Genomic DNA, 27,104 nt, shown 5'->3' with positions numbered 1-27,104 from the left:
ATAAAGCGAGTAGAAATCTGAACAAGGACAGATTAAAGAAAAAGCTCCTGTAAATACCCATTATATTCCTGCTTATTATAACCATTTTCGAGTCATGTCTCCGATCCCTTTCAGAACAAATGAACTGCTGCGTACAATGCAGTGCTTAAAATATCTATACATACATCCACAGCTTTTCCCTCCGATATTACAGTAAAATAACAGCAATCCAAGCAATCCACCTCCCAGCTACCTGATGCTTTCAGCCAACAATATCCGTGGGAGGCAGTAGGAGTTAATCCACCGGGTTCAGAGACCAAGAAGGGTTTGTGGGATGTCTACACAACCTCCTAACAACCTCCAAGCCCCAGACTCGGCTATTTCCAAAACATTTACCACCTAAGTGAAGAAAATAACATCACCTGTTTAAAAGCACTGAAAAGGAGATGGGAATAAATGATGCAGAGCTCACTGGATAAATGGAAGAGTTTCTGTGACTGCCAGGGACTTGAAATTAAGCCTTCCAGGGCAAAGCATGGGGGACGCCACAGATATTACATAGAGCAATGTTAAGAGTGCTTCTGAGCACTTGTGCTTCCAGTATCTCCCAGCTTCTGAGGACTTCAGAAGGAAAAGCAAGGTTAAAATTTATTTTATTGTCTGAAAACGTGTGAAACAGGGCTCGCCTGGGTTTGGAATGCTCCCAAGAAACAAGACAAGAAAGTCTTAAAATCGATCTGTCAAAGAGGGAGAAGAAGGGAGGCAGTGGGAATAGGACAGCCTGCTTGTCCTTGTTCCTTGTACCTGCTGGAGTGGACTTGCCTTCAGAGGATTCCTAGTGGAGCTCTCACTTTATCTAGACCGCCTTCCGCAAGCATATTTGTACATGAGCCAAATTACTTGAAGAACGCTCCGTCATCCACGTTTTCATCATCCACGCATCATCACAAGCAACCACAACCAGGACGCTATTGGCAATCATGTTGGATTCTGCACGACATATGGGAAAGATTATGTATTCTGACAAAAAAGACAATATAAACTAAACGGCTAAGATGGAAGATCCAAGTGGCTGGAAAACAAAAAAAGACTCTGACAGCTCTCACAGCAAATCAGTGCCAGAAAAGGGAAAAGAAGCCACTTTCTTCTTTCCTCCTTACTCACAAGAACTACTACCGCACTGTTTCCATATCGGTTCTTGTTCACAGTCTTACAGGGGACTCGGTGAACCTGCTGTTCCTGAGTTTATTATTTGTTTTTCCCCTCTGCCACTCAAGATTGTCGTGGCCTGCAGTCACTACAGAGGCCAAACTTCAGCCCGAGCGCTCCGACAGTCTTGTGCGTTATCACCTTTCTCACCCATCGCTGTTGCTCTCCAAGGACCTACAGCCTTCAAACAAAGACGATTTCTGCACGACACGTGGCTGCTGCGCCACCGCGGTGCAAGAACCCAGCGGCCCAAAGAGCAACAGGGTGGCAAGTGTCACACAAAGCTTTCCCAACCCGATCTTCTTCGATTTACAACCGTACGGAGTGCATTTGGTAATCTTTCCTTGTGTTTCTAATGCTTGCGATGAATGGCAAGGAAGCGTCGCAGCAAGGCGGCGGTAGACATCAATACCGCCCGTCCGGTCCCCGTGCACACCCGTGCTAAGCCGTGGTGACCGAAACCCTGCAGCGTGGCTGCGCTGCTGTCCTCTGCGTCCTCTACGTGCTTTTACTAGCTACCTTTCCCTTAAATTTACCTTGTGTAGATGACCCTTCCTGTGTGGCTAAAATTAAACACCTGTAATTACGACTGCTTGTTATAGGAGGGGAGAAACCGTGTACCATAGAAGTAGTCCTAGCAATGACAACTGCAATAGGAATCGTCAAAATAACCCTGACCCCAGCAATCCTGACATGAGGGAAAATTCTTCTGTCAACAGTTACGTTCTGTAGTTATTGCAGCAAAGAAAAATAGGACTCCGCAGTGCTGCTACAACTCCGAGTTAAGGGAGAACTTGTGCTGCTCTTGTGCAGGCTGGTCCAGCCCATTTGTACCAGAGCCAGTTTTCCCTTCCCAGGTGTATGTCCACATTAGGAGCCTAGGCACCCTGCAGTCCTCCTACCACCAGCAGAGGAGGAGACACCTCCAGAGGGCAGGATCCAACCCACCGCCAGGATCTCTATCGAGGGAGCCAAGGACATCTCTGCTCCTCATTTCCATACGTCCGTGAAGCACCTAGAAGCTGGGAGGGATGAAGCCAGACCTACCATGGATGAACCCTGACGGCTCTGGGAAACGACCACGCAAGAGGCTTCAGCTCACCTCAAGGCTCTCCTGCGAGCTTGGGAATGTCCAGGAGCCTCGGGGTGTCGTCAGTGCGTGCAACTGCTCGCCTGCGACACACGCACGCACTGCTAAAAAGCAGCGCCGGAGCATTACCACATATCTTTGCTAATGAAACAGGCCGTAAGCAGCTCTGATGAAAGTGCTGCCGCACCACGTAATCAAGTGCATAAATAATTCGTTATCCAACGCACCTCAGAAAAAGCCAAACCAGCTGATTATTAATAACAGCTGCGTATATCGCAGTATCTCATCCCTGGAGGCCTCCAAAGAGGTCAGCTGGGTTGAACACGGAACGCTTAAAAAGCAAATTGCCCACGACAAGCTGATTGGGCATCTGAAACCGCAATAAAATGAGGCTGCGTAAGTCACTTTTTTAAAAGTGAAAATAACTACCGACACTCTAACGGGCAAACCCAAGTTGCTTCGTGAGCATCTTTCCCAGCTGCACAGCAACAAAGAATGGCTCCTCGCTCCCCCCAAAAACCACAGCAAACCAGACTTCATTTTCCCATCCTAACAGCTGAGCACTTCCAAAATAATTGAGTTTCCTTTATTTTTTCCTTCCCGCTCCTGAGGTTGACGGTTCGTATTCAGAACCAGAACGGACCTCTTTGCAGATCTGTATACAGCTCAGCTAAGATGGAGCGGGACTTGCTCTCGTTTTTTTCATTTTGTTTACACAGTATCAACAAATGAGATCAGTATCGGATCCGTATTTATAGAGGTATGTCCTCCTACCTCGTGTACTTGTTCCTGTGTCTAAAAATTTAGAGCTAGGCACTGCGAAAATAACGATTGCCTCATACTTTTTTAATATAAATGAGACTCCTACGTCATTTTTACTTCTATATTTACATTAAAATCATGAATTCAGGGAGCCAAACAACACAGCATCAAAAATGCAACAACCGTAAGACTCTTGCTACTGTGTATTTAGGAGGGAAATAAATCAGCTGCTTTTTCTCAGCAAAATCACATGGAAAGAAAACCAGGGACTACTTACACTGTACAATGAGCTGCACCAAAGCGTCTCTGGGCTTCACGTTAAAACCGTTGTACTGGCTGGTCTGGCACCTGTACGTTCCCGTCATCTCCCTGGACACGTTCACTATCCTCAGGATCCCGTCGTAGCTCTCCGTCTGCATCGCCCCATCCGGCATCGCCACCTCCTTGTCGGCTCGGGACCACAGGATGATGGGCTTGGGCTTCCCCGTCACCTGGCACTGCAGCTCGATCGTGTCTCCCTCCCGGGTGACCAGCGGCGACTTTTCCTGAGGAACAGTCAAATTGGGCGGCACTTCCCATTGCGAAGGAGAAAAGAGAGACAGTTCAATGATTAGTGTTAAGGAAACGTCCGGTGGCTTTCTTGCTGGTTAAGTCGTAATTATATATCAAGAAATAATTTACATCCGTAGAGCAACGCACATGGATTACACGTATCAGGAAACTATGCAACGCCACTATATTTATCAGATAAAGCGCTCGGCTGCTCGAAGCGGTTAAAATAAGATTTAATAGCCCCAGCTATGCAACTCGCTTGCCTCCCTGTGGGTGTTTGGAGGGCTGATGTGGTACCCCGTTGCACAGCAGCTCATTTGACCACCGGTCACGGCTAGCACTTTATCACCACAAGTTATGGCTTTCCTTTTTATGTGCATTTGGCACTAAAGTCCATTTTTTATAACAGACTGGCTGTCAATTTTATCAAGCTCGCAAGAGCCGCGCACCGAGGAAGAATTATACTGATTCACAAAACAGCTCAAAATTCATAAACTGAAACCAAAGCGCAGTTACCGTGTTTCTATCACAGGAGGTCTATGAAAACGGTATTTTTTTTCTAGAAACGTAGGCGATTGAATCTGGAAGGAGCATGTGAACGACTGTTTCCAACAAGAGCTGGACGACCCCTTTGAGCAGGAACTCCTGCAATCGTGCACGCAGGGGCGGTCACCACGCACGGTGCCCCGTCCCTCCTGCTGCCTCGCAAGAAGGAGACCTTCCCGCTGACACCGCTGACTCTTTGCGTCACCAGCCCCAGGCAGTGAGGAGAGGAACTCGTCCCCACCGAGGAGACGCCACTGTGCAGGGGGCTTGACCAGACCAGAACATCTGACAAGTGCAAAGCACTGCAAGCTCCGCGGCCCCGACGGGAACATTTTTGCCATGTTCGATTATTGTTCCCTTCTCGTCGTACCTATATTGGTTTTACGGCCAATCTTTTTTCTTTTTTTTTACTTCTCCCTTAGCATGACACAAATGAAAGCACCATCTCCGAAGTTGTTCGTGACCTCTAGGCCGCAAACGCTGCCTTTGCTCCGCGAGCGCTTGCTTCGCTGTAACGCGGAGGGTGCAGACGTGGAACGGGCTGATCTACACACGTCTGAGCTCTACACGGAGGTCAGGCTGACACGGACAGACATACAGCCACATGCTAAACAGTGCCTCCCCTCTATCTGCTATTGCGCCTTCTGAAAAAGATGGGTCTTCTGTCCTAAAACACCTGGAGGGCCACCGTTCTGTTTTAAAAACGGTCTGTTTTAGGAGTATTACCTTCCTGCACTGCCCCACCTTGGACTACTTTGCTTAAATGCCAGGACTGAGACAACACAGCCTGCACTGGAGCTTCTGTCCACAGGAAAAACACTTGAAGCCTGTTTGCAGGCTTGTGTCTGTGAGAAGCCGGGAGCTCCAGCTGTCCCACAGGATCTACCACGTGGCTGTGGACCTTAAAAACCCGTTAGGAATCGGATTTTAAATCTGATCAAAATGCTCTTTTTAGATGTTTTGAAGGTTTTAATAGTTCCCGCTGAATCTGGTGGGATGCACAATAGTGGAATTATATATATATATATATATATATATATATATTTACATAGGAGAGTCAAGGAAAAATATTCTTGTAGTTAAAAAAAAAAAAAAGAAAAAAAGAAAGAAAAGACTACCTAACAAAACATTCCCCAGATCCACTTTTATTTTTCACCCATGCTTGTGTGCTCCAAGGAGGTGCCGAGCACAGGACGGCGCAAGGAGAAGTGGCTCGCTGGGAGCGATTCCAGGGAGAACAACTGCAAAGCTGCCAGAAAGCACCCAGCGAGGACAGGCTGTGGGAGAAGATCATCCACCCTACGCAAGCGAAGGTGGTGCAAAGACACAACAGCAGTCTTGTCGCGTAGGAAAGGAAGGGAATAAACTCTCCTCCTTGTCTGTAGAAGACAGGAGAAGAAGTGAGGGGCGTACTAGGCAGCAAAGGAGACTGCAGAAGGATGTGTGATGGTCACTGCAGGAACAGGCTGGTGGGGAACCATGCCACGTCCAACTCTGGCTTCCCTGTGGCTCTGCCCAAGCCCTGGCGCACAACACCTAGAGGGCTGGACACCAACAGCTCCTGCTACCCGGATCAGGCTAGAGGAGATCAAACTGGAGCCATCCCGGGGAGCGAGGCAGAGCCGCAGCATGCGGCTAGGAACAAGGAAACCGGGCAGAAAGGAGGCAGCTGCCTGCAGGGACAACAGCAGGGCTCCCCACCACCAAACGCAAATGGTGTCTTTGCTTGACCTGTGGGAGGTGCAGGGAGATGCCCCTACAGAGCTGGAGAGCCGACGTCCAGGCCTCTGCACCGAGCCCCTCTCGCGGGAGGCAGGAGGGGGAAGGAGCCAGGACAGAACTCTACCTGCCTCTCTGAATAAGCGCAGGAGGAAAAGGATGCCGAAGGCAGCGAGGGGGGTGAGACAAAAGAAACGGGGCCTGGAGCTTTCTGACTTGGACCTCACACTAGAAGGTCCTCACGCTCCAAGCGTCTCTCAGGAGGAGAAGGAGCAGTGAGATATTCCCAGGCCATACGATACATACAGAGCGGTTTTGCTTTGCTTGAAGTTACTAGCAGGTTTTCATGAGATTTTTTTATCTTTGCCAGGAATAGGAATACTGAATGTATGCTTTGGTGAGCTGCGGTCCATGTTGCCTGCTCGTGTGTGTCTGCCTGTCTCCGTACTTTTCATGCCACTTTTTTAGAGATAAACCTTCCTGCTCCACCCGATGCAGACACAACCTGCCCTTTAGAAATTGGTTTCTAAAAGCAGAGGAGCCAGGCACAGGTGTTCTGAGGTGCTGGCTGCTGGGAGAGATGCTGCCGGGACAGACCTCAGGCCCCGGGTCCTGCTGGCAGAAAGTGATGCACTTCGTGCAGCTGGAGAGGGAGGATTTGATCTCAGGAGCAGCATCGTTGAGCCCCTCTTGCAATATGCTGCCTTTGCCAGAAGGAGAGGAAGTTGGAAGCGGAGGAGAGGACGTGCAGAGGGAAGACCGAGAGGAAGGTTTTCCAAACTGGCGGAAGCTGTTCCTCAGGGGTAAGAGGGAGGTGCAGGTGTTGGAGCTGCCAGTGAGAGTGGCATCGGTCATCGCTGGTGATGTGGTCCAAGCACCCTGTGTCAGACACCCATTAGCTGCCCAGAAGCATCATTTCTCACCTGCTTTGGCCAGTTCTGCCTTAGTCCTGAGAGACTTTCCCAAGAAAAGCCGTGCATTTGGTGTGAAAGGAGGGAGGGAGGGAGGGGAGGAACTTTCACTTTTGACAAAATTCCACCTTTTTCCCAAAACAACACATCTCCCCTGCAATACTTCCAGAGCAGCTCTTCTATTGGCCATGCTTCTTGAAGCCAAAAGAAATGTTTCATGATCAGCCTCATAAATCAATCAACAAGCAAGTCCAGTAAGGCCGCTTGCAGCTAGAGTGTACAAAAAGGGCAGAGGAAAGGAGAACAAGTGCTTTAAGGAATATACATCCACGAGGCATTTATCCAGCCCTTCACCTGCTCCACAAAAGGACCCTGACATGAGCCAGCGTGACACGCTACAAGTGCCACTTGCTGCAAGATCACACTCTTACTTGAGGAAACAAGCACCCCCAGCGCTTGAAACAGGGACAGAATACAAATAAATTGAGGTGAGGACAGTTAGTTTTCTCCAGATACCTACAAAGTTCTCTGGTTTAAGAAATTCCTTCACTAAGCTTGCCACAGTGGTCTAGCAGGGGTAAATGGGTGAGTTTAGCGCATCCATGAGAGGTGGAACTATAGGGGAAGGAGGGCAGAGATGCATTTGTGTAACCAGAGACTCAGGAAAGCTTGAGACAGCTGGACTGCGGGGTTGTAGAAAGGCACCAGACACGAGCTCTAACTGCAAGTCCACCAAAGCTAGGAACAGGATCTCAGAGTTAGATGCAGGTCAAATTCAGAAATTAGGGCACTCAAAGCAAACTGTGACTCGTATAAGGAAGAAACTCGGAAAGACTGGGTGCTGGTTCCCATGGTCATACGTAGCTTCGGGAGGAAAGACATAGGGCTTTGAAAAACAGATGCATGCAACTACGGTCCTGTGCAACTGCGAGCAAGTCACTTACCCTCCCTATAACTCCGTTTTCTTTCTGAAAAACAGAGATAGAAGCACCACAAAAACTACACGCTGCCAAGATAAGTACCACAGACTACGAGGTCTGCAGGCAGGACGATAAGATAGGCCGTATCAGTACCCGAGATGGAAAGATACCTTAAAATAACCTGACTCATTTTTTCTTGAGGCATTTTGCAACAAAACCACTATCTGTCATGTTGCAAGCCAACCTATGCATTATTAGGGCTTGTTGTATTTATTAATATCCTTGTTACTGGAAGAAGAAAAGAAAAAAAAGGGGGGGAGAGAGAGAGAGAGCTACAGAATTTGAGAAAATACCCATTCGAACTTCTTCTTCCCTGATGAGGACCCAAGACACGAGGAGAGGCTGGGGCCACGGAGCAATGCCGGGGCGGCCGGGCTCGCTGCGGAGGAGGGCCCAGAGAGCAGGGGTGCGTGAGCAGGGGTGCGCGAGTGGGGTGCTGGCACCCGGGCGAGCAGGGTGCTGGCAGCCGTCCCAGCCTCGCGCTCCCGCCAGGTGCTGCTGTGGCACCAGCAGAGCCTCGGAGGGACTCCGCCGTCCTGGCTGAGGCATCAGCACGTCTCCCGCAGCACCGGCGACGGAGCCTGCCGCAGATAAAGGTCAAGCCTGTTCGCGCTTGTGCAGAATAATAAATTAGCCATAACCTATATCCGAAACAACAAACATTAGCTTATTCATGCACCAAGCAGCTTAAAAAAAAAAAAAGTTAATACTCTTAGCACCAAAATCTGTTTCCTAAAGCACGGGGTTATCACTGGAAAAACAAAACCTCAGTTACACTCAGAAGTAGGTTCTACTTTAAAAATACATACTATTACGATTCGGAATTGGCAGAGGCATGCACATAGCGGGGCTACCGTTGATATAGGTCCACCTGTGGCTCTTAAATAAACTGGTCTGCGACAACCGCTGCCTCCAGAAGCCCAGCAGTCCCTGACTCGCAGACGGTCGGATGGCAAGAAGGTAGCCCCGACCGCTCCTCCTGTTTCCGAAGCCGTTTCCTAAGCAGACACGTCTGTCTGCTGCTGGAGACAGGAAACCAGGCTTAACAGACCTGCAGTCTTGTAATGTTATTACACAGGACTCTCGATCCAGCCATCACTGCATCCACGGGAGAATACGGACTGAACCGAAATACTTTTTCAAAAATGAAAAAGGGGGAAAGGAAAAAGGGGAAGGCCAAAATGCACACACCTAACCCATTTATTCACTGCATATTCTGGGTAGACACGATCTAGTCACCGGTTTTTCCTTGTGAAACCCTCAGAAGGCAGAGTTACTGTCGCTGTTTTGAAGGCTCAGACAGCTCCATTAGCCTGCTTGTGATTACAAGGGATAAGAGCAGAAGCAAGAACAAAACCAGGTCAGACTCTCAGATTTATGCCTTAATCCTAACTCTATCCTTCCTTTTCAGATTAGTTCATGAAAAGACTGCACTTCCTTATCTTCTGTTTCTAGAGGTATATTAAGCATCTCCATTAACGAATACTTTATATGTCTTCAATGCAGTGCGCAGTGAAGGAACACCCATGCTAGGTTTAAACAAGATGTTTGAATACTGAAAGTACTTCACTTACTGCCGAACTCAGCGTGGACTACTGAACTCTGCTTCTCACCAGAGAAGGCCATGACAAGGTTTGAGGAGGCCTGTGAAGCGCTGCGAGCAGGGCACGAATGGGAGCAGAACATGGTGCATGTTGCTTCTAACCTGAACTTCAGGCATCACATAAGCATGCGCCATCATGGCATGGACCTGGATATTTCTGCGCATGCGACTTAGAAATCATTCAAACAGGCAGAAGGCAACCAGTGTGAGATGGACAAAGAGACCTTGGAAATGGTGACCAAAAGGTCAAGGTAGGTATGGAGAAGGACAGCTGGATTCTGGAGATCTTTTCAGGAAAATACCGGGGATTACAGCTGGCAAAGATGAAGTAGGAGTTACTGGTATTTCTGTGTTTTATCGGGTGCTTTAAAAAGGCAGAAGGGAAGACCATGATGGCCCTGAGCCAACGACTGTGCAATCTAACCAGCGACAGGGAAGCTGTATGCTGAGAGGAGGATGGATGATACAACCACTTCAGTAGAGTGATCGGAGTGCTTAGAACAGACTAATGTAATAACTAGTAATTATAGGGAAAAGTTAAGCAAAGGAATGTTTGAGCTGCAATATCAAGAAATAATCCATACTGGAGATTACTCAGAGATAATCTCCCAGAAGCAGTGTTGGAAGCCACATTGTTCAAGGAATTTAAAACCATCCTGGACAATGAATACTGAAGAATCAACACTATATTGGCAAAGAGAGAGAAATTGGGGAATAAGTCATTTGGGTATCTTCTCTCTCTAATATTTATGAATATGAAGATCTGCATCTCTAAAATTAAGCATCCCCTGCCTGATAGATGGGTTTCAGTCCCTGTTCATGATTCATAGCCCTTATATGATGGAGGGGCTTTGTAAGACAGAGGTAACCAGGAAGACTGAGCTCTGGTAGCTACTTTCCTAGGAAGCCAAGATCCTATACAAAATATATTTGAGCAAGATTATTTAGCCAGTCTGTTGCTTTTAAAAGAAGCGTTTGGGAAAATGAGGAAGCACATGCTGAAAGGCACTCTAGAGCTGAGAATGGAAAAAACCCCAAGAGAAACTGCTGACCTAGCCAGAAAAGCAACTGATTTCAAGAAATGGCAGATTTCTACTTTAGCCTTTCATAACCATGAATAACCATCTGGTTATTCATATGGAGTGTAAATCAAGAGACCTGTAAGGACGCTCTCTTTGTCATTGGGACAGTTGCCGGGGCACTGTCCTGCACGTATGCGAAGGAGAAAAGAAAGCACCACAGCCAAAGTTTTCTTGGGCACAAACCACTTCTAATTGCAGGTAAAGACGTGAACAGCAATCACAGATTTCATGGCAAGGTTTTCACAAGAGATCTGTTTAGACAGTAGAATAATTTCTGAATTAGTACTTAGCTCAACGTACTTCTAACACCTTAAAACACCACCCCACTCTGTAGTTAAATTCTGAAGTGGCACAAATTTTAAACCTAGAACGTACACAGTCAGCAGCAAATTAGCCAAATTAGTTTTCAGCGATCTCTCAGGAGTCGTGCTGAGGAGCTGCATGAGCCATGTGCGACGACGAGCTGATCTCTTCTGCTCTCAGGAGGAGAATAAAGAGCTTCTGCAACACGCGGCCCCTAAAGAAGGCGTCTGCTCCCAGAAAACGGAGCTGAAGGCGATGTGCAGCGAATGACCGCGTTTTGGAGAAGTCAAACGTCCAGGAGGAGCCAAGGGCTGGGGAGGGAGCAGGCTGCCAAGCCCAGGAAAGCCCAGGGATTACACTTGCCCTCTCCGTACCGGAGCAGGGAGCCAAATAGCTTGGCTAACTGTTGTCAGCTGCGCTACGGTGAGGGACAGTGGCTCCCAGAGATAAAATTAAAAAGAAAAATCTCTGCACATTAAGTACTAAAATAGAACTATAAAGGAAAAGCTTTTTAGAGAAATACAGTGTTTATCTGTCCCTTCTGTTCACCTATTCCTTTCAAAGATAAACTCATAGATAATGGCTCGCAGAAATAGTCAGTTTAGTGCCATAATGAAATGTCTGTCTATTTTCTTGTAGTACCCTGCAATTTCTCAAGGCTGCCTGTAAACGATCACTCTGGACAATGCTTAAGGTTTACAAATATCTTAATTAGTCCACTAATTATCTCACAGAAAGCATTTTTTCATTATGCAAAGAGACAGTACTGTGATTTTAACAAACGTTTAGAACTAAAGCGAAGATCTCTTTCATGTATCATCAAAGGAAGAACAAGATGACCAGAGGACACATACTTCATAAACAGATCAAGGCCACACGCTCTAATACATCAGCCTGGACTTTTAATTAATTCATTATTTAATAGATAGCTGACAAGTTTAAGACAGAAGAAGCTCTCTCATCGTACGGTAGGGAGGATGCATGGCCTAATATATGTTCTTTAGGAATTACTCTGCCTACCTCTGGCAGCGCTTGCACAGAAGCCAGCAGGGACAGCAGAAGTGACTCTCTGAGCAGAGAAGGGTCACTGCTACCTCCACCCCAGACCATCAGCCGTCTCCTCCATCAGGCCCGTCTAATACGCAGTCAGAGCAGTGCCTGCACAAAGCGACATAAAATAACCCCCCAAAAGAACAGATCACTCCACAGCACAACGCTGCCTCCAGGGACAAGGTGAGAAGAGAGTTAGCCAGAAGTGACAGATGCTGCACCTCGCCCTGCACTGACACTAATTTTCGGGAGATGAAGACGGTAGAAGAACCCACGCCGAACACAGCACAGCAAACAGCACCTGAAGCACCATTTCTTCCAGCTTTGAATACGATGTTTAAGGCAGAGGAAAAGATCACATGCAAAGACTAACATGCTTTTCCGATCCACCTCTCTTTTCTGGTTACCACGAGCGTATTTTACTGTTTTAACATCTCTTGCCCTCAGAGTCCCTACCACACGCACACATACGGGAGATTCATCCGGCCTTTCCACCATGTTTGCCCAGGGTTGGTTTATGGACGACAGGGCTTTTACAGGGCAAAGTTGCAGTATTAGAGTCTTCATTTCCACTGTTCACTGACCTACTTTATTGAGATGTGGCGAGGGGAGAGTGCCAGGGGATTACTTCAGGTCCATTTATAAAAGGTACTCGAGACATAAATCTATGCCTTTCCTGATAAGAGCACAAAATGTCAAGGGAAAAACATTCCTGCTGAACAAGTTGAATATGAAGCATGCCAAAAGTCTGGCGTGTTCCCTCGGACCCTTGGCTATGCCTTTCCGGCCTGCCGGCTGCAGAGCACACCCGGTAGAAGAGACCTGCATCTCCCTCCCTCCTTTCCAAGCGACGCATCCTTTGCTGCTCGCTTTGCGACTCCAGGAGGAATCCTGTAGGCACGAGGAAAAGAGTGTTCTCCCCGAAGTCAGCTAACAGACACACAGTGAGATATTCAGGATATCAGTACAAGTCCTGGCATTTGGAAGATGTGTTTGTGCCTAGGCCTTATGTTCATAATTACCACAGCAGTAATGAATCTTGATGAATCAGTAATGACCTTCAAACGGATACCGAAACTATTTCAGCTTCCACTTCACCGGGTAACAAAGTCCTACAAATAGGTAGGATTTCTTTGAAGAGGCTAAGCAAAGCTGATCCCAAATGCTGAGTTTTCTCCCCCCTTTTTGTTTTGCTTGAGTGTTACGGGACAGTGAACTTAAGAACTGACATAATTCATCACTGCCTGCAGAAATTGTGAAAAGCTTAGAGGTACAGCCATCTAACGGATGCTTCCAATAAATCCCATCAATTTCCCAAATGATTCCCCGGCAAGTAAAGGTAATATAGTGGTTACTTTTTGCCAGACGGGAAACGCATAAGCGCCCAACGCGTCACTGTCCATTGCACCCTAGCAAGAAGGTAATGTCGCGTTTGCATGCGACCGCTATCCATCATGCCGAACTCTGCACTTCCCACAGGATAAACCTCTTTGCTACTCAGTTCTTCAGCTGTTCATAAGATGTGCATTAATACGCTTGAAGTACATGTTTTTTTTCAGAGAAAACCTCAGGGATGGGCTATTCCCTTGCGCGTGAATCTGCAGGTCAGCATTTCCACCACTAAAGTCTTCCTAGGATAAGTGAGGATGGAAGGGAGCTCAGGAGATCTCTGGGCTAACCTCTGCTCCAAGCAGGGCCAGCTCTGAGGTCAGGTTGCTCAGGCGTTATCCAGGCTGGCTCCAAAAACCTCCAAGGATGGAGACCCCACAATGCCTCTGGGCAACCTGGCTTTTCCCTCATGGGGAAAAGTTCCTCCTTATCTGCTGTCTAAAACTCTCATTTCAGCCTATGCTGGTTGTCTCTCATCTTCTCTCATCCCACGCGCTTCCGCGAAGAGCTTGGCTCCATCCCCTTGATGACTCCTGCGCATCCCACAGGGGACGGCTGCGGCCAGGTCCCTCTGAAGCCGCCTCTTCTCCAGGTCGAACAAGCCCCGCTCGCCCGCCGCTCCTCACAAGGCACGGCTCCAGCCCCAGCCGTCGTGGTGGCCTCTGCTGAACCGGCCCCAGTTTGTTGGAAGTCCTTCCTGCGCTGGGGACCCAAAGCTGGTCCGTTGCCTCCTTTGCCGCCAGGGCGCTCTGCAGCTTCCATCCCGTTGGCCGTCGGCGAGGACGCCCAGCGCCCTTCTGCAGAGCTGCTCCCCGGCCCGGCAGCCGCAGCCTGTAACGCCGCAAGGGGAAAGCCCCCGCAAACCCCTCTGCGCTCCTTGCATTGCCCCCGCGCGGTATTCTTGAAATTAACTAAAAGCCTGCAAAATTTTGCAACATCAGTGCACCTTTTCGGAGTTATCAAACAATAAAAATAAATACTCCTAATGGATACTTATCGTAAAATTTAGCAAAAAGAAGGAAGCTATCCAAAGTCTCTGAACAATGAGACAAATTAAAAATAAATAGTAAATAATAACTAACTACACTAAATACAATGCCTGTTTTCCTCCTGTCTCTCAAGGTTTGTGTTACACACATAGGCGTGCAAAATGTTTCAGCGTGAGACATGCAGCAAAGACAACCACAGAAACGCTGACTGCACGTTCACTTATACACACCCAGGGTCTGACGCCGTACCAACGACCACGACCCTTCGCGCCCAGTGGTCCAGCCAATTTTCCACACGCTTCACAGTCCACCTCCCTCCCAAACCATACTCCATCGGTTTGGCTGTAGGGACACTACAAAAGACCGTGCTGAAGGCTTTGCTAAAGTCGTAAATATGTAAACAGCATTCATTTCTCTTCCCCGTCTTTTCATCACTGGAGGCAACCAGGTTGGTCAGGCACAATTTGCTTCCAGTAAATCCATGCTGGCTGTCTCCAGTCACCTGCTGGTCATTCACGTGGATGGACATGGCTTCTAAGAGAACACGCTGCATGATCTTCCCAGGGACTGAGGTGACGACGACTGGCCTGTAGTTCCCAGAATCTCCTTGCCTTTTTTTTTTTTTTTTCTTTTTTTTGGAAGATGGGCATAAAATTTGCATTTTTCAAGTCTGTTTTGGACCTCCTTAGATCACTGCGACCTTTGAAAGATAATACAGTGACCTTGTAGTGACACTGGTCACTTCCCTTGGACGCCTCCTAGCCAGTCTCATGGACTTACGTAGGTCCATTTTGCTGAAGTGGTCCCTAACTCAACCACCCAGAAAGTCACTAACAGCACAAAGTGGCCCGACTTCGCTTCCCAGACTCCCGTCTGAACCACAGGTCAGCTCAGTCTTATCTCCCTGCCATACACAGCATTCTCGACGAAACACTGGCAGTGGCCAAGGGCTCCAGAAACGTGCGTTAGAGAGAACGTGGAGCTCGAGGGGGATCTGTGAGAAGACACTCCTGCAGCAGAAGATTCACCGCAGGGAGCTCAGGCGCCGATGTTCGAAAGGCCACCTCTCAGTTTGCACGCACACAAGTTTTATGTTTACCTAGAAACCTGATCGCTGGGTACAGGATGGGCAGCATCTAAATCAAACATGCGCACCACAGTTGTGAACTGCATTTATCTATCACCTCAGATGACCACAACCAACCATGCCATTGAAGAAGCTGCATGGGCAAAACACGCATAAACCACCTGCCATCTCAGCAGAACCAGAGGAAATCAGGCCAGCCTTCAAGACGGACCAAGCCAGGACAGTTCGAAAAAGGAGAAAGCGCATATGTGGATGTGGTTGGTGAAAAGGGGCAGAAGATGTCTATTAAATATTTTCTTTCCATACTATAAAAATGCTTTCCTAGGCATGTTCTGTGCTGTCTTGCTTCTAAATGACATGCACTGAATACCTTACCCCAGCGAACAGCATGCGCAACCTGAGGAAAAGCACAGCACTTCATATACAAGTCAGGCTGGATAACAGCTCTAATACTGACAACATAGTGTTCTGGAAACACAAATGTGTTTTTATTGTTGAAACAACCAGCACCCTTTTTCTGGTTGTAACTCGTGGCAGGAAAATAAAAAATCTGCATTCTATTTTCTAGTTTATTTAAAATATACATATAAAACAAGTTTTAGCAGGGCACAGTTGAGGGGAAACTGTTTTTTTTTTTAAGGCAAGAGAAGAAGATCATCGATTTTTCTTTGATATACAGGCATTGTTTTGAAAACAAAACAAAAATGCAATTTTGTAAAAGACAGATATTGGATAACAGATGCAAAATGCCTTCTGCTGAAAGACATGCTAATCTATGGGTTTTTACTGTTCTGGGATTGCGGCAAAAACACGGATTGCCTCAGTTATTAAAATCAACTACTGGGGGGAAAAGTCTAAGAAATCTATTGGTTACAAACCAGCTATTAGCAAAGAGATGAAGAAAAGCAGGCAATTACTGCTGCATTACGTACTCCTATTCCATAGCCACAACAAGACATTTATTATCAGTCAAAGTAATAGCTACAATTTTACTTCACCAAAGAGCGACATTTCTGTCACTGATCTGAAAACATGCATAAGAGACACTTAAGATCTTTTGCCTGTTGAGAATAGCGCGAATCGCCGACAGGCAACGTGTGCTCTTAAAAACGAGCTCCTTCCTCCGTACTTCATACTTGCTGCTCAGCGAAAGCAGTGGGATGGGTCCTCTTGGATTACCATAACACCATCCTATCTCTCCTTGTAATTTCCCATGAAATTCATGATTCTTGATGCCTGGAAGTTCGAAAAAAAGGCCAGAGTCCTTTTAGTCCTCTTTTAGATCCAACAGCTTTTCTGAGAATAAAAGCGGGCCTATCTGGCTAAACGCGGACATTGGCCTTCCTTGGAACAGAGCATCACGTGCCACTTACTCAGGCTGCAGCCCATCGATCAGGTGAACTCAGCAGCAGATCTAGGGCCTGCTGGGACATCCCCACACTTCCCTGCATGGTCCCCACAGTTTTCTGCATGCACACCTCTCTTTTTTTGATGAGTCAAGGAAAGCTATAGCTTGGCTACAAAGAAGTAAAGCTGATATTAAAGCCAGCCTCCTTACCTGTGCTGCTGGAGATGTTAACATCAATGCTGATATCAGATATCCCACCTCCTTTCAGAGACGCAACACACGTGTATGTCCCAAAGTCAGTGAATTTCAAATCAATGATGTCCAGGTTTGTGGTGCCAGGGGAAACATCAGGGTCAGTCTGTGTGATGACCATCCTTTCGGAGCTTCGCAAGGGACGTCCGTTTTTAAACCAACTGAACGTAAGCTCTTCAGAAGGGATAGCTTCCACCTGGCAGGAGATTTTCACCTCACGCCCGATCTGGATGTTGTCATCTTTGTGATATGGGTCAGGAGTGATCCAAAAGCGACCTTTTTTTAAGGCTGAAATATGCAAAGAAACCCAAGTTTAGTCTAATAAGGCACCAATTTTGCATCTTTAGATGCTGACTTTGCAAAGACTAATGCGGATGCTCCACTTCATGTCCACAAATAACGCTTGTGAAGTCACTGAGACTCCCCATGCCACACTTTGCACACGGGTTAATTCCTTGCAGGATCAGGTCTTAATCAAACATCACCGTGTAGCACACATTGCTAAAGTACCTGTCACTTCCACAATGAAAAGCGGGAATAGTCACAGTATTGAAATCAGGCTGAGCTGCTGACAGCTGAAGAATAACCAAAATAATTTGCGAGCCTACAGTGTTTGTCCTCCCTTTCTTGAGGTATTTACGAGCCCTTCCTCACCCACCATGCTGCCAGAGCATTCAGAGAAGAGAAAACAAAGATATCAATCAAACATCACTACTGCAGCCAGCAGCGTCATCTCCAGCCTATCTGCAAACCAACCCAGCCACACAACCTAGCTCGGCGCCAGCTGGGTACAGCAGGAGAAGTAAGCAGGCACCCGAAGCCCCAGCCTGCCCCCGTTCACACGTGTCCTGCCTGCCCCGGTCGCAGTGGCTGCCCGCCGGTGGATGGATCTCTCCAGGTGACCAGCAGCCCAGTGGTGGCCATGGGCCGCATGAGCTCGCTCAGGGGAAACGTCACCGCTCACAGCAACATGGCATGTCCCAAGTAGCCCTGCCTACAGCTAAGATCACTCAAGCCAGCAATACAGACGCAATCGGTTGTCTAACCCACGATAAGGCAGTCCCGGCGTTGCAGACGGGAGCCCTGCAGCGGGCCCGTTTCTCGGAGGCATCCCAGCGGCAGGAGCAGGGCCCAGGAGCGCCCAGGCCATGCTCCCTGCTCTCTCTCGTCACACCAGAAACGAGCACAAAGCTGTCCAGAAACTGGCACCAGTCGCATCGATCAAGTGGTGGCTCTGAAGCAGGGTTAGCATGACGCTTGTTTTGGAAGAACGCTTCAGAATCGGCCATTAAGCTCTTCACGTACACATATCTTTAGATGGACTGAATATAAGATGATACTTATATAAATCCCAGCTCCTTCTCCCCCTCTGTGTGTGCGGGTAAGGATGTACGTATGTATGTTTATATATATTCTGTCTGCAGCTGGAAAGTCCCACAAGGAAAACACCAGCTAGAAACGTTACAAGCAAATACACTTGTTGAACGCAAGCACTGGGAGCCAAATATTTAAAACCCACATTTCTCCTCGATGTCTCGATGCCTCAGGCTACTGGAGAGGTGTCCCACGTTCCCGTGCTTCCTCCCGCCTGCTCTCCCGGGCCCCTGCCTCACGCGTGCAGCATCGGGCAGGGAAACTAGGGCACGTTTGCAGCGTTCCCAGTCCGGCCTCGGGTGTCGATGTGCTTACGGGCAATGAAGGGTGACACCGTCACAAACGGCAAAGGCTACGGGTTGAAGATTCCCTCGTCCGGATCCCATGCTTTGGGCGACGCATGCTTCGCACTCGCTGCCCGGGGCAAGCGCGGCACGGCGAGAGGCAGACGGGCTCGGGAGGCGCCGGGCGGCCCCGGGAGCGCGCTGTGCCGGCTCCGCGCGTCTCCGCCGGTGGGGAAACGCTCGCCGTCGGCTTAGCTCAGAGCTCCTTGGACAAAACCGCTCTCCGGGGCTGGCGGAAGCCGTGCTGGATTAGTATTTTCACAACTCCGTAGCTAGCAAGAAGAAGTAACGTTTAATAATAATTGGGTATTTGTATTTCAGAGCCGGAAAAGAAGTGTAACACCTGGCTGCCTGCAGGCACCCGCTCACCCGTGGTGTGAAAAACTTCTCTTGGTGAGGAAGCCAGCCCTTTCACTTGGAAAAAAGAAGAACTGTCACTTTTGGTGTACCGACCAGGTAAGGCAGGAAAGGCTTTTTTCTGGGTGCTGTTATTTGGCAGCCCTTGTAACCGAGTATTCAAGAACCCAAGTGGTTGATGAGTTTTTAAGAACATATTTGTGGATCTTGAAAGTTTCATGAACTTTGTCAAGATTTTGTAAATAATTTGCATAAAGGGAAGAAGAAAAAATAATCCATGATAGGCATGACGAGAAGTGCATTTCAGCCAGAATTATTTGCTAAAAACCTCAGTAAACTAATTTTATTTCTGCACATTTTCTGCTTTGTTTTGAGTGCTTGTTTCAGCAGTTTCTCCTTCCTCTGAAGGAATAGCCAAGATAAGGGCAACAGGACCTCAGGCTGTGGGCCATAAGCTGCCTGCCTCATGGACCAGGAAGGACTCCCCACCCTGCCCATGGACTATATTACATAATTAACTAAGTTTTGTCTCTGTGATTTGTTGGTTTGGTTTTATTTAGGCCAAGTGTTAGGTGCTGGTAGTAACTGGGCAGGACTGTCCACTGTCCAGATCTGCTACAGCAAAGTCTAATCACCAACGAACTGCAGCAGAGCCTAGACCGGAGCTGCATATTTCTTTATACATCCACATAACAGGAGTTCAGGATGAGGACCGCGAAGCAGCATATTACATGGAAAAAGTTAAGGGAATTTATAGAAGTTCTGAAGTGACGGCAAAAGTTTCTGTGCTCTATTCCCTTTCCTCCTCCCTTCCTCGAAACCAAATCTCTTAACGTCTTTTAAGCAATGTTGAGATATACATGACATCGCTGAGAAACAGCCATGAAATCCCTGCTTCAAACAACCTAACAACTGTTCAACTACAACCGATAGCTGACAGTCAAGGTACTGTTCTTCTAACCCTGTTCTCCAAGACTCCACAGAACTGCTCGACTATCACTGTTCTCTTCTGCTGCCAACAAAATCAGCAGAAAATTCAACTTTACCGTACAGTGTCTTTTCAGAGTTAAGCAGCATCACTGAACAGTACATATCCATAAATCCCTAATCCCATTTAGTACCAGAATAAACAGTTATCTCCGTGATTAACCTGTTTATCTTGGAATTATAATATGCCACCAAAGCACATGAAAATCACCATTCATACCTGAAAGCACATCCCCAAAATCCAACTGCAGGTGTTCCAAGATGCCCAGTGGGCCCTGGGCCTTGAGGGTGGTGGGAGCAGTGAGCAGCACAGAGGCATGCTGGGCAGATGTGCTCGCTCCAAGCCCGCACGGGCACCCGGAATTATGACCAGAAATGCCCCAGACTTGACAGTGCTGAGTCACTCACTATTCAACCCAAAAGCAACCCCAACACTAGACTGCCTTTCACTGAAATTCCCTGTAGATTTGCTCCACCATTCATCTTCAAGGATGGGAAGCCCCGCAAGATGTTCTACAGGCTGTAAGTAACAACAAACCTCCCATCCCCAAACCTTTAAAATGGAAATACTGATGGTGCTACAACATCCTAGGAGCTAGAGGTCTTTCTTAGGAAGGGAAATTGTACCTGGAACTCCCACTTCAGCCTGATGAGAGTCTAGATCACTTCACATACTGAAAACTTTACAACTACCCACTCACACACCAGTCTGAGCGGGATGAACCATTTGCAGTTGCGCTGTGATTGAGGAGAAGATGTGTTTGAGTAGAGGGGACTCTCAGCTTTCAGAGATAGAAGGGGCTCTCCTGGGATGACCCTGCTCAGTTCTTTGAAAGAAAAGTGATTACAGCAATGAAGTTCTTCATTAAGCTAGTCTCAGCCCCCGCGGAAATGGTGTTGGCCTTAGCAAAAGGACATGGAGTCAGCAGACGTCTCCGGCGTCACTGTACTTTCTGCAGCCTTGGGAATATAAAGCTGCTCTTTACAGACAGGAGGGTGGGGAGCCTTAGGTTTGCACAAGCTGGATGCGGTCTCCAAAAAGACTTCAGCCCTCACTGATTTATGCTGTGTGCCATATGCTGACCCTCTTGGGAACCCTGAGCTGGTACAAATAGACGCACCACCAGGTAACGGAAAACTCGTCTCTGTATTCTCCACAGGTGTTTGCATTCGCAGTCAATCCCCATAAAGCAGTAGTTTGAATTTTCTTCATGCAGAAGCACTTGGACCATAATTTCCAGGCACCCCCCTATATAATACCAAATATATCAAAACATCCAGTGGATTCTGACTCTTGTTTTCTCACTTTATCAATAACGCTTGATGCATCATTGCAACACTTCCTTCACAAATATTGGGTTAGATATAATGGATAAAAGGGAAGGAGATTTGGGGGTAACCAGAGCAATGTGCGAGACAGTGTCACAGACGCATGCTAAGCACAGCTGTATCCCAGCAGAGATCCCAGAATATAATCAACACACAGCGCTAGAAAACATCAGCAGATGTGCAGATAGCCTGTAACCACACTCTGAGACTCAGCTTACGGCCAGGATAGCGCCAGTCTTTCTCCAAAGAGGCCCTGAAGAACTATGATGTGATCAGATAAACAAAGATGAAACAATTTTCATCCTCATATTCCTCACAAAACTCTTCACTGTCTCTGCCCTCCCTCATTAATTACATTTCAAAGCAATAAATTGCATTTCAGTATCTCAACTGAGGCATATTTGCATTCATCAGGTTAAGTTGTATCTTCCCACCCCCACCCTGATCAACCCAAAATGCTCCTTTAATCCATCAAAATGTTCATATCTTGCAAATGCACATTTCATGATATATGAACTGCATCAAACACGGTAATTGAATATATTAGCTGCTGCACAATTTGCAGGCTTTGACATAATAGTTACTGGCCGCTGACTGCTTCCTCAGCTGACGCCAGGCATTGGGGAATGCTTGGATTTGTGTTTTCTGATGTTTGTGTTTGTGCGCAGCCTGCAGCGACAGCAATATTAAGCAGCAAAACTGTGCAAATTACTGATTTTAACCTTGACTGAGCAGTTGGATTCCACATGAGGCTCAACCTATGTGCACCAAGCAGAAGTGACTTCAGCTAATTTTGGTTGTTCCCCTTAATGTTTTGCTAAGGCTAGAGAGAGATTTTGTTTTATCCTGTTCCCAGTGAACAACATGAGAATGTCACCTGACGATGAGCCAAGCAGACAGAAAGACTTGCATGGCTTTTGGACCACCACAAGCATATTTGGGGGGTTTCTTGAACTCAGCATCCAGCATGCTACTTGCTTCTGAGCATCCAAGCACCGGCATTTTATCAAATAAAGGTCAATAACTAAATGTCCAGATCCTGCTCCCAAGATCCTCAGAAACAGCTGTGGATTCGGAGTTTCAGCTGCATTGCCTGGGTGAGGCAAAGCAGCAATGCTTTCTGAGTGCTCAAATATTACTGACCCTTCGATGTTCCTTCCTCGCATGCACACACAAGAGTTCATGCTACTTAGAAAGACTCCTGGCTTTATTTTTAAGGTCAATGGCCTGCAGCGAAACAGCAAGTAAAGGACTAATGCTCCGAACCAAAGTTCAGCACAGTGAGTGATGGGCCTTCCCATGACTTCTCTGTGCTCTGGATTAAGCCCTTTGCATCGATTTCTATTCCACATCAAAGGATAATAAGACACAAAAAGCACCATGGGAACAGCTTGTTTGGAAAGCGAGTCACAAAACCCAGCTTCGTCCTCTGGAAGCTCTAGTCTGTTAATCCAGACACTGGTTGCTTGCTTTAAAAGAATCAACTCTCCAGGTCACCGCTGTGATCTTTTGGTACAAAGATGATTACTGTGATGATTCATGGGCCCTTGAAAAAAAGATCCGAGGCAGGCAGTGGGTAAAGAAAGCCAACTCTTATCATCAGCTCTTGCTTCAGTCACACTGGGCACCTCACCTCCTTCGAGCCTCACAGATGGGGAAAGCAATCCTGCTTTCACAGGAATGCAATTCAAAAGATTCGAAGCCTTTCAGCAAAGATTTCAGATAGTCCCTGAAAGACTTGCGAAGTATCTTTGTAGACCTAAACCTTCTTCCTAATCTGCCAAGAAATCTTGAGAAGCCAACTTTTCTCACTGTATGCTGGTGTCCAGACTGTTAGTCTTCAGCGGGCCCCGGATCTGTAGAGGGAAGTAAAAATTCAACCTCCTCCGCCTCAGAGCAACCCGTTTTGATTCTGCTTTCAGCTGTGGGAGTCGCAGAAGCAGCTCACCTGTGCCTGTCCAAGTGTAAGTCACCAGCTTTGTAACACCGAATTTCAGCAATAAACACACACAGCAGTCAAAGGCAATAGTTCAACATAGAAAATGGATGTACTTAATACATGTGGTGTAAGCACCTGGACCTGGGTCGGTGCCTTTCACAGCTAACACAGGATCTTTCTGAAGTTGTATCCCATCACTGAGAACTGAGGAAAAACTCAAATGCCTTGGCTCACTGTGGTTGAAGGCACACGCTGATGTATCGCCAAAGCATCAAAGAAATGCTTTACCGCAGTAATTCTGAATTATTTATGCTTCCCGAAAAACATCTGTTACAAACCTCAGAGAGCAGAAAAAATGGCACATTTCAACTTATGCCATTACTCTGATGCATCACTTCTGCGACCTGAGCTCTGCTGTATTACAATATTGCACATAAATAATTGCAAAGCAATGACAAGTTTGGACTAATATGCAGATCTTCTCCGCTAAGCAAAAAAAGACCTGTGTTTAAGCTGGGGGACCACGGACAGGACAGGAGTCTGTAGCACTGGCTTCCTCTGACATGGGCAACCGTCCCACCACGCTGCCTGGTTGCTGGCAAGGCAGTTAATTGCTCTCCTGTCTGAAAAGCAGTGGTGAAGTCTGAAGTGCAGTGTCTTGTGGGCATTGCACTTCAAGGAAGATTTTGCAGGCAGTGGGAGAAAGGCCAGAGAGGACAACCAGCAGCTCAGAAAGGCTAGAGAAGCACCATCCCTGGAGGCTTTCCAGAACGGGTTGGACAAACAGCCGTCAGCACTGGTTTAGAGCTGCGGCAAGGGAGCAGACAGGTCACCTCTTGGGAGCCAGTTCAGCGCTTTGACCAATTCTGTACCACCGGTGGCTGCCTCTCACCCTCAGACTGCATCTGCTTAGCTTCAGTGCAGCAAGTCACAGTTCAAAAATGGAAGAAAGCAGATTGTAATTCCATATTTTGCAAGCAAAGTGACAAGCAAAAGTGAAGCAATAAAGCAAATATTAATATCTCTAGTTGCTTTCTTAGATACGTTTGCTAAAGCTATCATTGAACAGCTACACCACTGGGTTGGGTTTCACACCGCTGGGTTGGGTTTCAGATTTGTTGGTCTGAATGGTTAAACGAACAAATGGATGCACAAAGGGATCTCTGCCCTGCTATCACATCCCAGAAACTGTTCGTACAGCCTACATCCTCGAATCTATTTATATGAAAGGCCAGTTTAAAGGGATCTATGCACTAAATAAAAAGTCATTCCCACAGAAGAAACAGGCTGATGGAAATCTTTCTCTGATGTTTCTTTTCTTCATTAACATGTCTACCTCTATCAAATCAATAAAACCAAAAAGAAGGTTCCTACCACAAGCTCCAAAGAAACACAAAGCTTTTTGTATATTTTTGCCACAGGCAACAGAGATGCATTATCTTGAATACTCTACGGGATGTTGCCTTAAACTAGATTATCAAATAGCTAAACCAAGTAGAGACAATTAAACAACTGTCCAAAAATTATTTCTCACTGGTGAATATCACATAGCAATCTGACAACCTTCATTTTGTCACATTAAGATACATTTTGACATATTTTGCATCTTTGTTTTGCACATATGAAACACTGAAAGTCAAATTTACTTTTGTCAAAAAAGAAACCATCTGTAAGCAAACTTAAGTCTTGATTTAAAGCATAAAAGAAAAAACATTCAGAATTACGGTCTTCAGGCCTAGTTTCAAAATAATAAAGCAAAAAACACACTCCAGGTAACGAAGTCTGCAGATTTCCATAAAAAAAATTCACATGGATTGCAACATCTGTACAACCTGCACATCTATTCGGAAACAGAGACAGAAGCCTCCTCCGAAGCGCCTTGTTGTAAAACGTTTTACATAATCGCTTCTATCCCTTTTTGATGAATGATTATCACCCACCATCCTCAGCACTGTCATGGGCATGTAACCGCGTCTGAGTAAATTAGACAACAAACTGGAGACAGTATTCACAAATTCAATCCTTTCTGGGGCCACAGCATTCTGCTGCGACTATCACAGCCACGTCTACACCTCCGTCCAAACGTGCCTCAGATCCAAACTGGACACGCGCTTCGTGCCAGGCTTCAGGGAAGGCCCAGAGAAGCTGCAGTTGGGTCATGGGTAGACAACTTTGCTCCAGGGAAGCTGGACCCCACGGTGTGTTGCTGATCGTGAGTTTGGAGCGGAGCGCGCATTTTGGACGAAAGAGAACAGAAACCTTGGGAAGCAATTACCGAAAAAACTCACTTGAACGAAGGATAATCAGAGTTTGAATATTGGTTTAGGGCTGCTTATTGACTAGGGACTGAAGACCAACACCTGATTACAATTCCTGTGTACAAACAAGCAGCAGTTCCACCTTGCGTCTCAATAGCCATGTTTCCTACCTGGATGCAGCTGTTGCAATTGTAAGCTTGTTGGACAAAACTTATGTGCCCAACTGGTGCTTTAAGAGGTCAAATTTCAGAAAAAAAACCAAGGGAAATAAAAAGTTACAAGAAGAATTGTATAATATGGTTAAAAAGCGAAAATTCCAGAATCAAAAAAGGGGGTTAGCTTGGATGAAGTCATTCTTTGGTCGGTGAACAAAGGAAAGGTATAACAAACTGGAAAAGGGGCAGTAATAAGCAATCCACTTCAACAAAATAAAGCGTTCAAAAAATTAGTAGGAGAAGCTGAAGTGCGGTACTACCAGTTAACCTCCTACCAAATGGCTTTTCCAATGCTCTTCTACACCACAAACAGACACAGATCCTCGTGAAAGCTAGAAATAAACAACACTATTAAGTCATGTGCAATGCAATTGCTTTTTGTCTCTGAACAATCTCAAACGCTGTCCTGCACCACGGACCATGGTCAAAGAGCCATCCTTCCCCTGGAGCATTAAAGCTGAGTCTGAAATAGTAAGTCAGGCAAGATGTGGCCTGGCCAGATCTGCCAGATTCGCCGTATAGACCAAATCAGTATTCATTTCAATGTCTTTCAGTAGGAATAGTCACCCTCCCTGCTCAGTGTTGAAAACAAAACAAAAAAAACAGAACAAAACAAAAAAATCCTAAAAAACCTGAACTGTAGAATACTACCAGCACATGTTTTGCCTTTCAGCCTGTTCACAGGACCTAGAAACTCCTAGAGTGACCACCTCATGCTCAGCCATGTGCTTCACCTTTTTCTTTTATAGAAGTACTGAGTGAGCTGAAAAGAGAGAGGACAGGATAGATCCCTCAACATCTCCTGTGTAGCACCAGCCCTCAGCACTTCTGAATTGAAATATGCAAATTCTTGTCATCTTACCTCCACCACAGTGGCATCTATTTTTTATCCCTTAATTGAGATTCATCCTTGGCTGACAGGGATTGTCAGGTTTGTCAACACCAGCATGATGCTGTTCGGTCTACTTTTCCTCTAGCAAGGAAAGTTCTCCTGTCTTCATGGTTCCTCTCTACAGCCTTGTGACTGGTTGGTCCACTGCTGAGATATGGGAACATCTCCTTTCTTATTCTGAACTGCACATTTCACTCCGAATTAAAAAAAAATCAGCCTAACATCAAATAAAATCACTCATAAGTTCTGCACATAGCAAGCTGCTTCTGCATTAGGAACATATACTTTTATCCAATGGTTTCAAATAACAGAAGACTCCCCAGAAGAAGCCACTCATGCTGAGGGAAAAGGTAGCATGCAATCTTGTTTTGGTCATAAGAACATTAAAAAACAGCATGACTACATAATTATTCAGAGTTTTTACAGGGAAGGCATGAACGTTGACCTCTTTTCTTAAAATGCAAATTTCTTGAATAGGGTTTTGGGGCATCTCCTAGATAATGTTGACAAAATTATGCTGTTTGAATGTTCCCTACAGTCACCTTCCTATTCTAAAAA

The 27,104-nt window shown here is 46.7% G+C and overlaps 1 protein-coding gene across 1 annotated transcript in view; it reads right to left on the bottom strand.

Annotated features, from left to right (window-relative positions):
• The window catches only part of MDGA2 (MAM domain containing glycosylphosphatidylinositol anchor 2), a 382,608-nt gene that overhangs the window by 107,912 nt on the left and 247,592 nt on the right, over positions 1-27,104 (bottom strand). The window contains exons 7-8 of the mRNA XM_067295207.1: positions 16,810-17,139; positions 3,318-3,611 (exon numbers count right to left, since the gene is read on the bottom strand). Of these exons, the coding sequence (XP_067151308.1) occupies positions 3,318-3,611; positions 16,810-17,139 (624 nt within the window). The remainder of the gene's footprint in view (positions 1-3,317; positions 3,612-16,809; positions 17,140-27,104) is intronic.

The sequence above is a fragment of the Apteryx mantelli genome, chromosome 4 (assembly GCF_036417845.1).
Source record: "Apteryx mantelli isolate bAptMan1 chromosome 4, bAptMan1.hap1, whole genome shotgun sequence".
In the NCBI taxonomy this organism is placed as follows: Eukaryota; Metazoa; Chordata; class Aves; order Apterygiformes; family Apterygidae; genus Apteryx; species Apteryx mantelli.
This window is presented reverse-complemented; position numbering and strand designations above follow the sequence as displayed.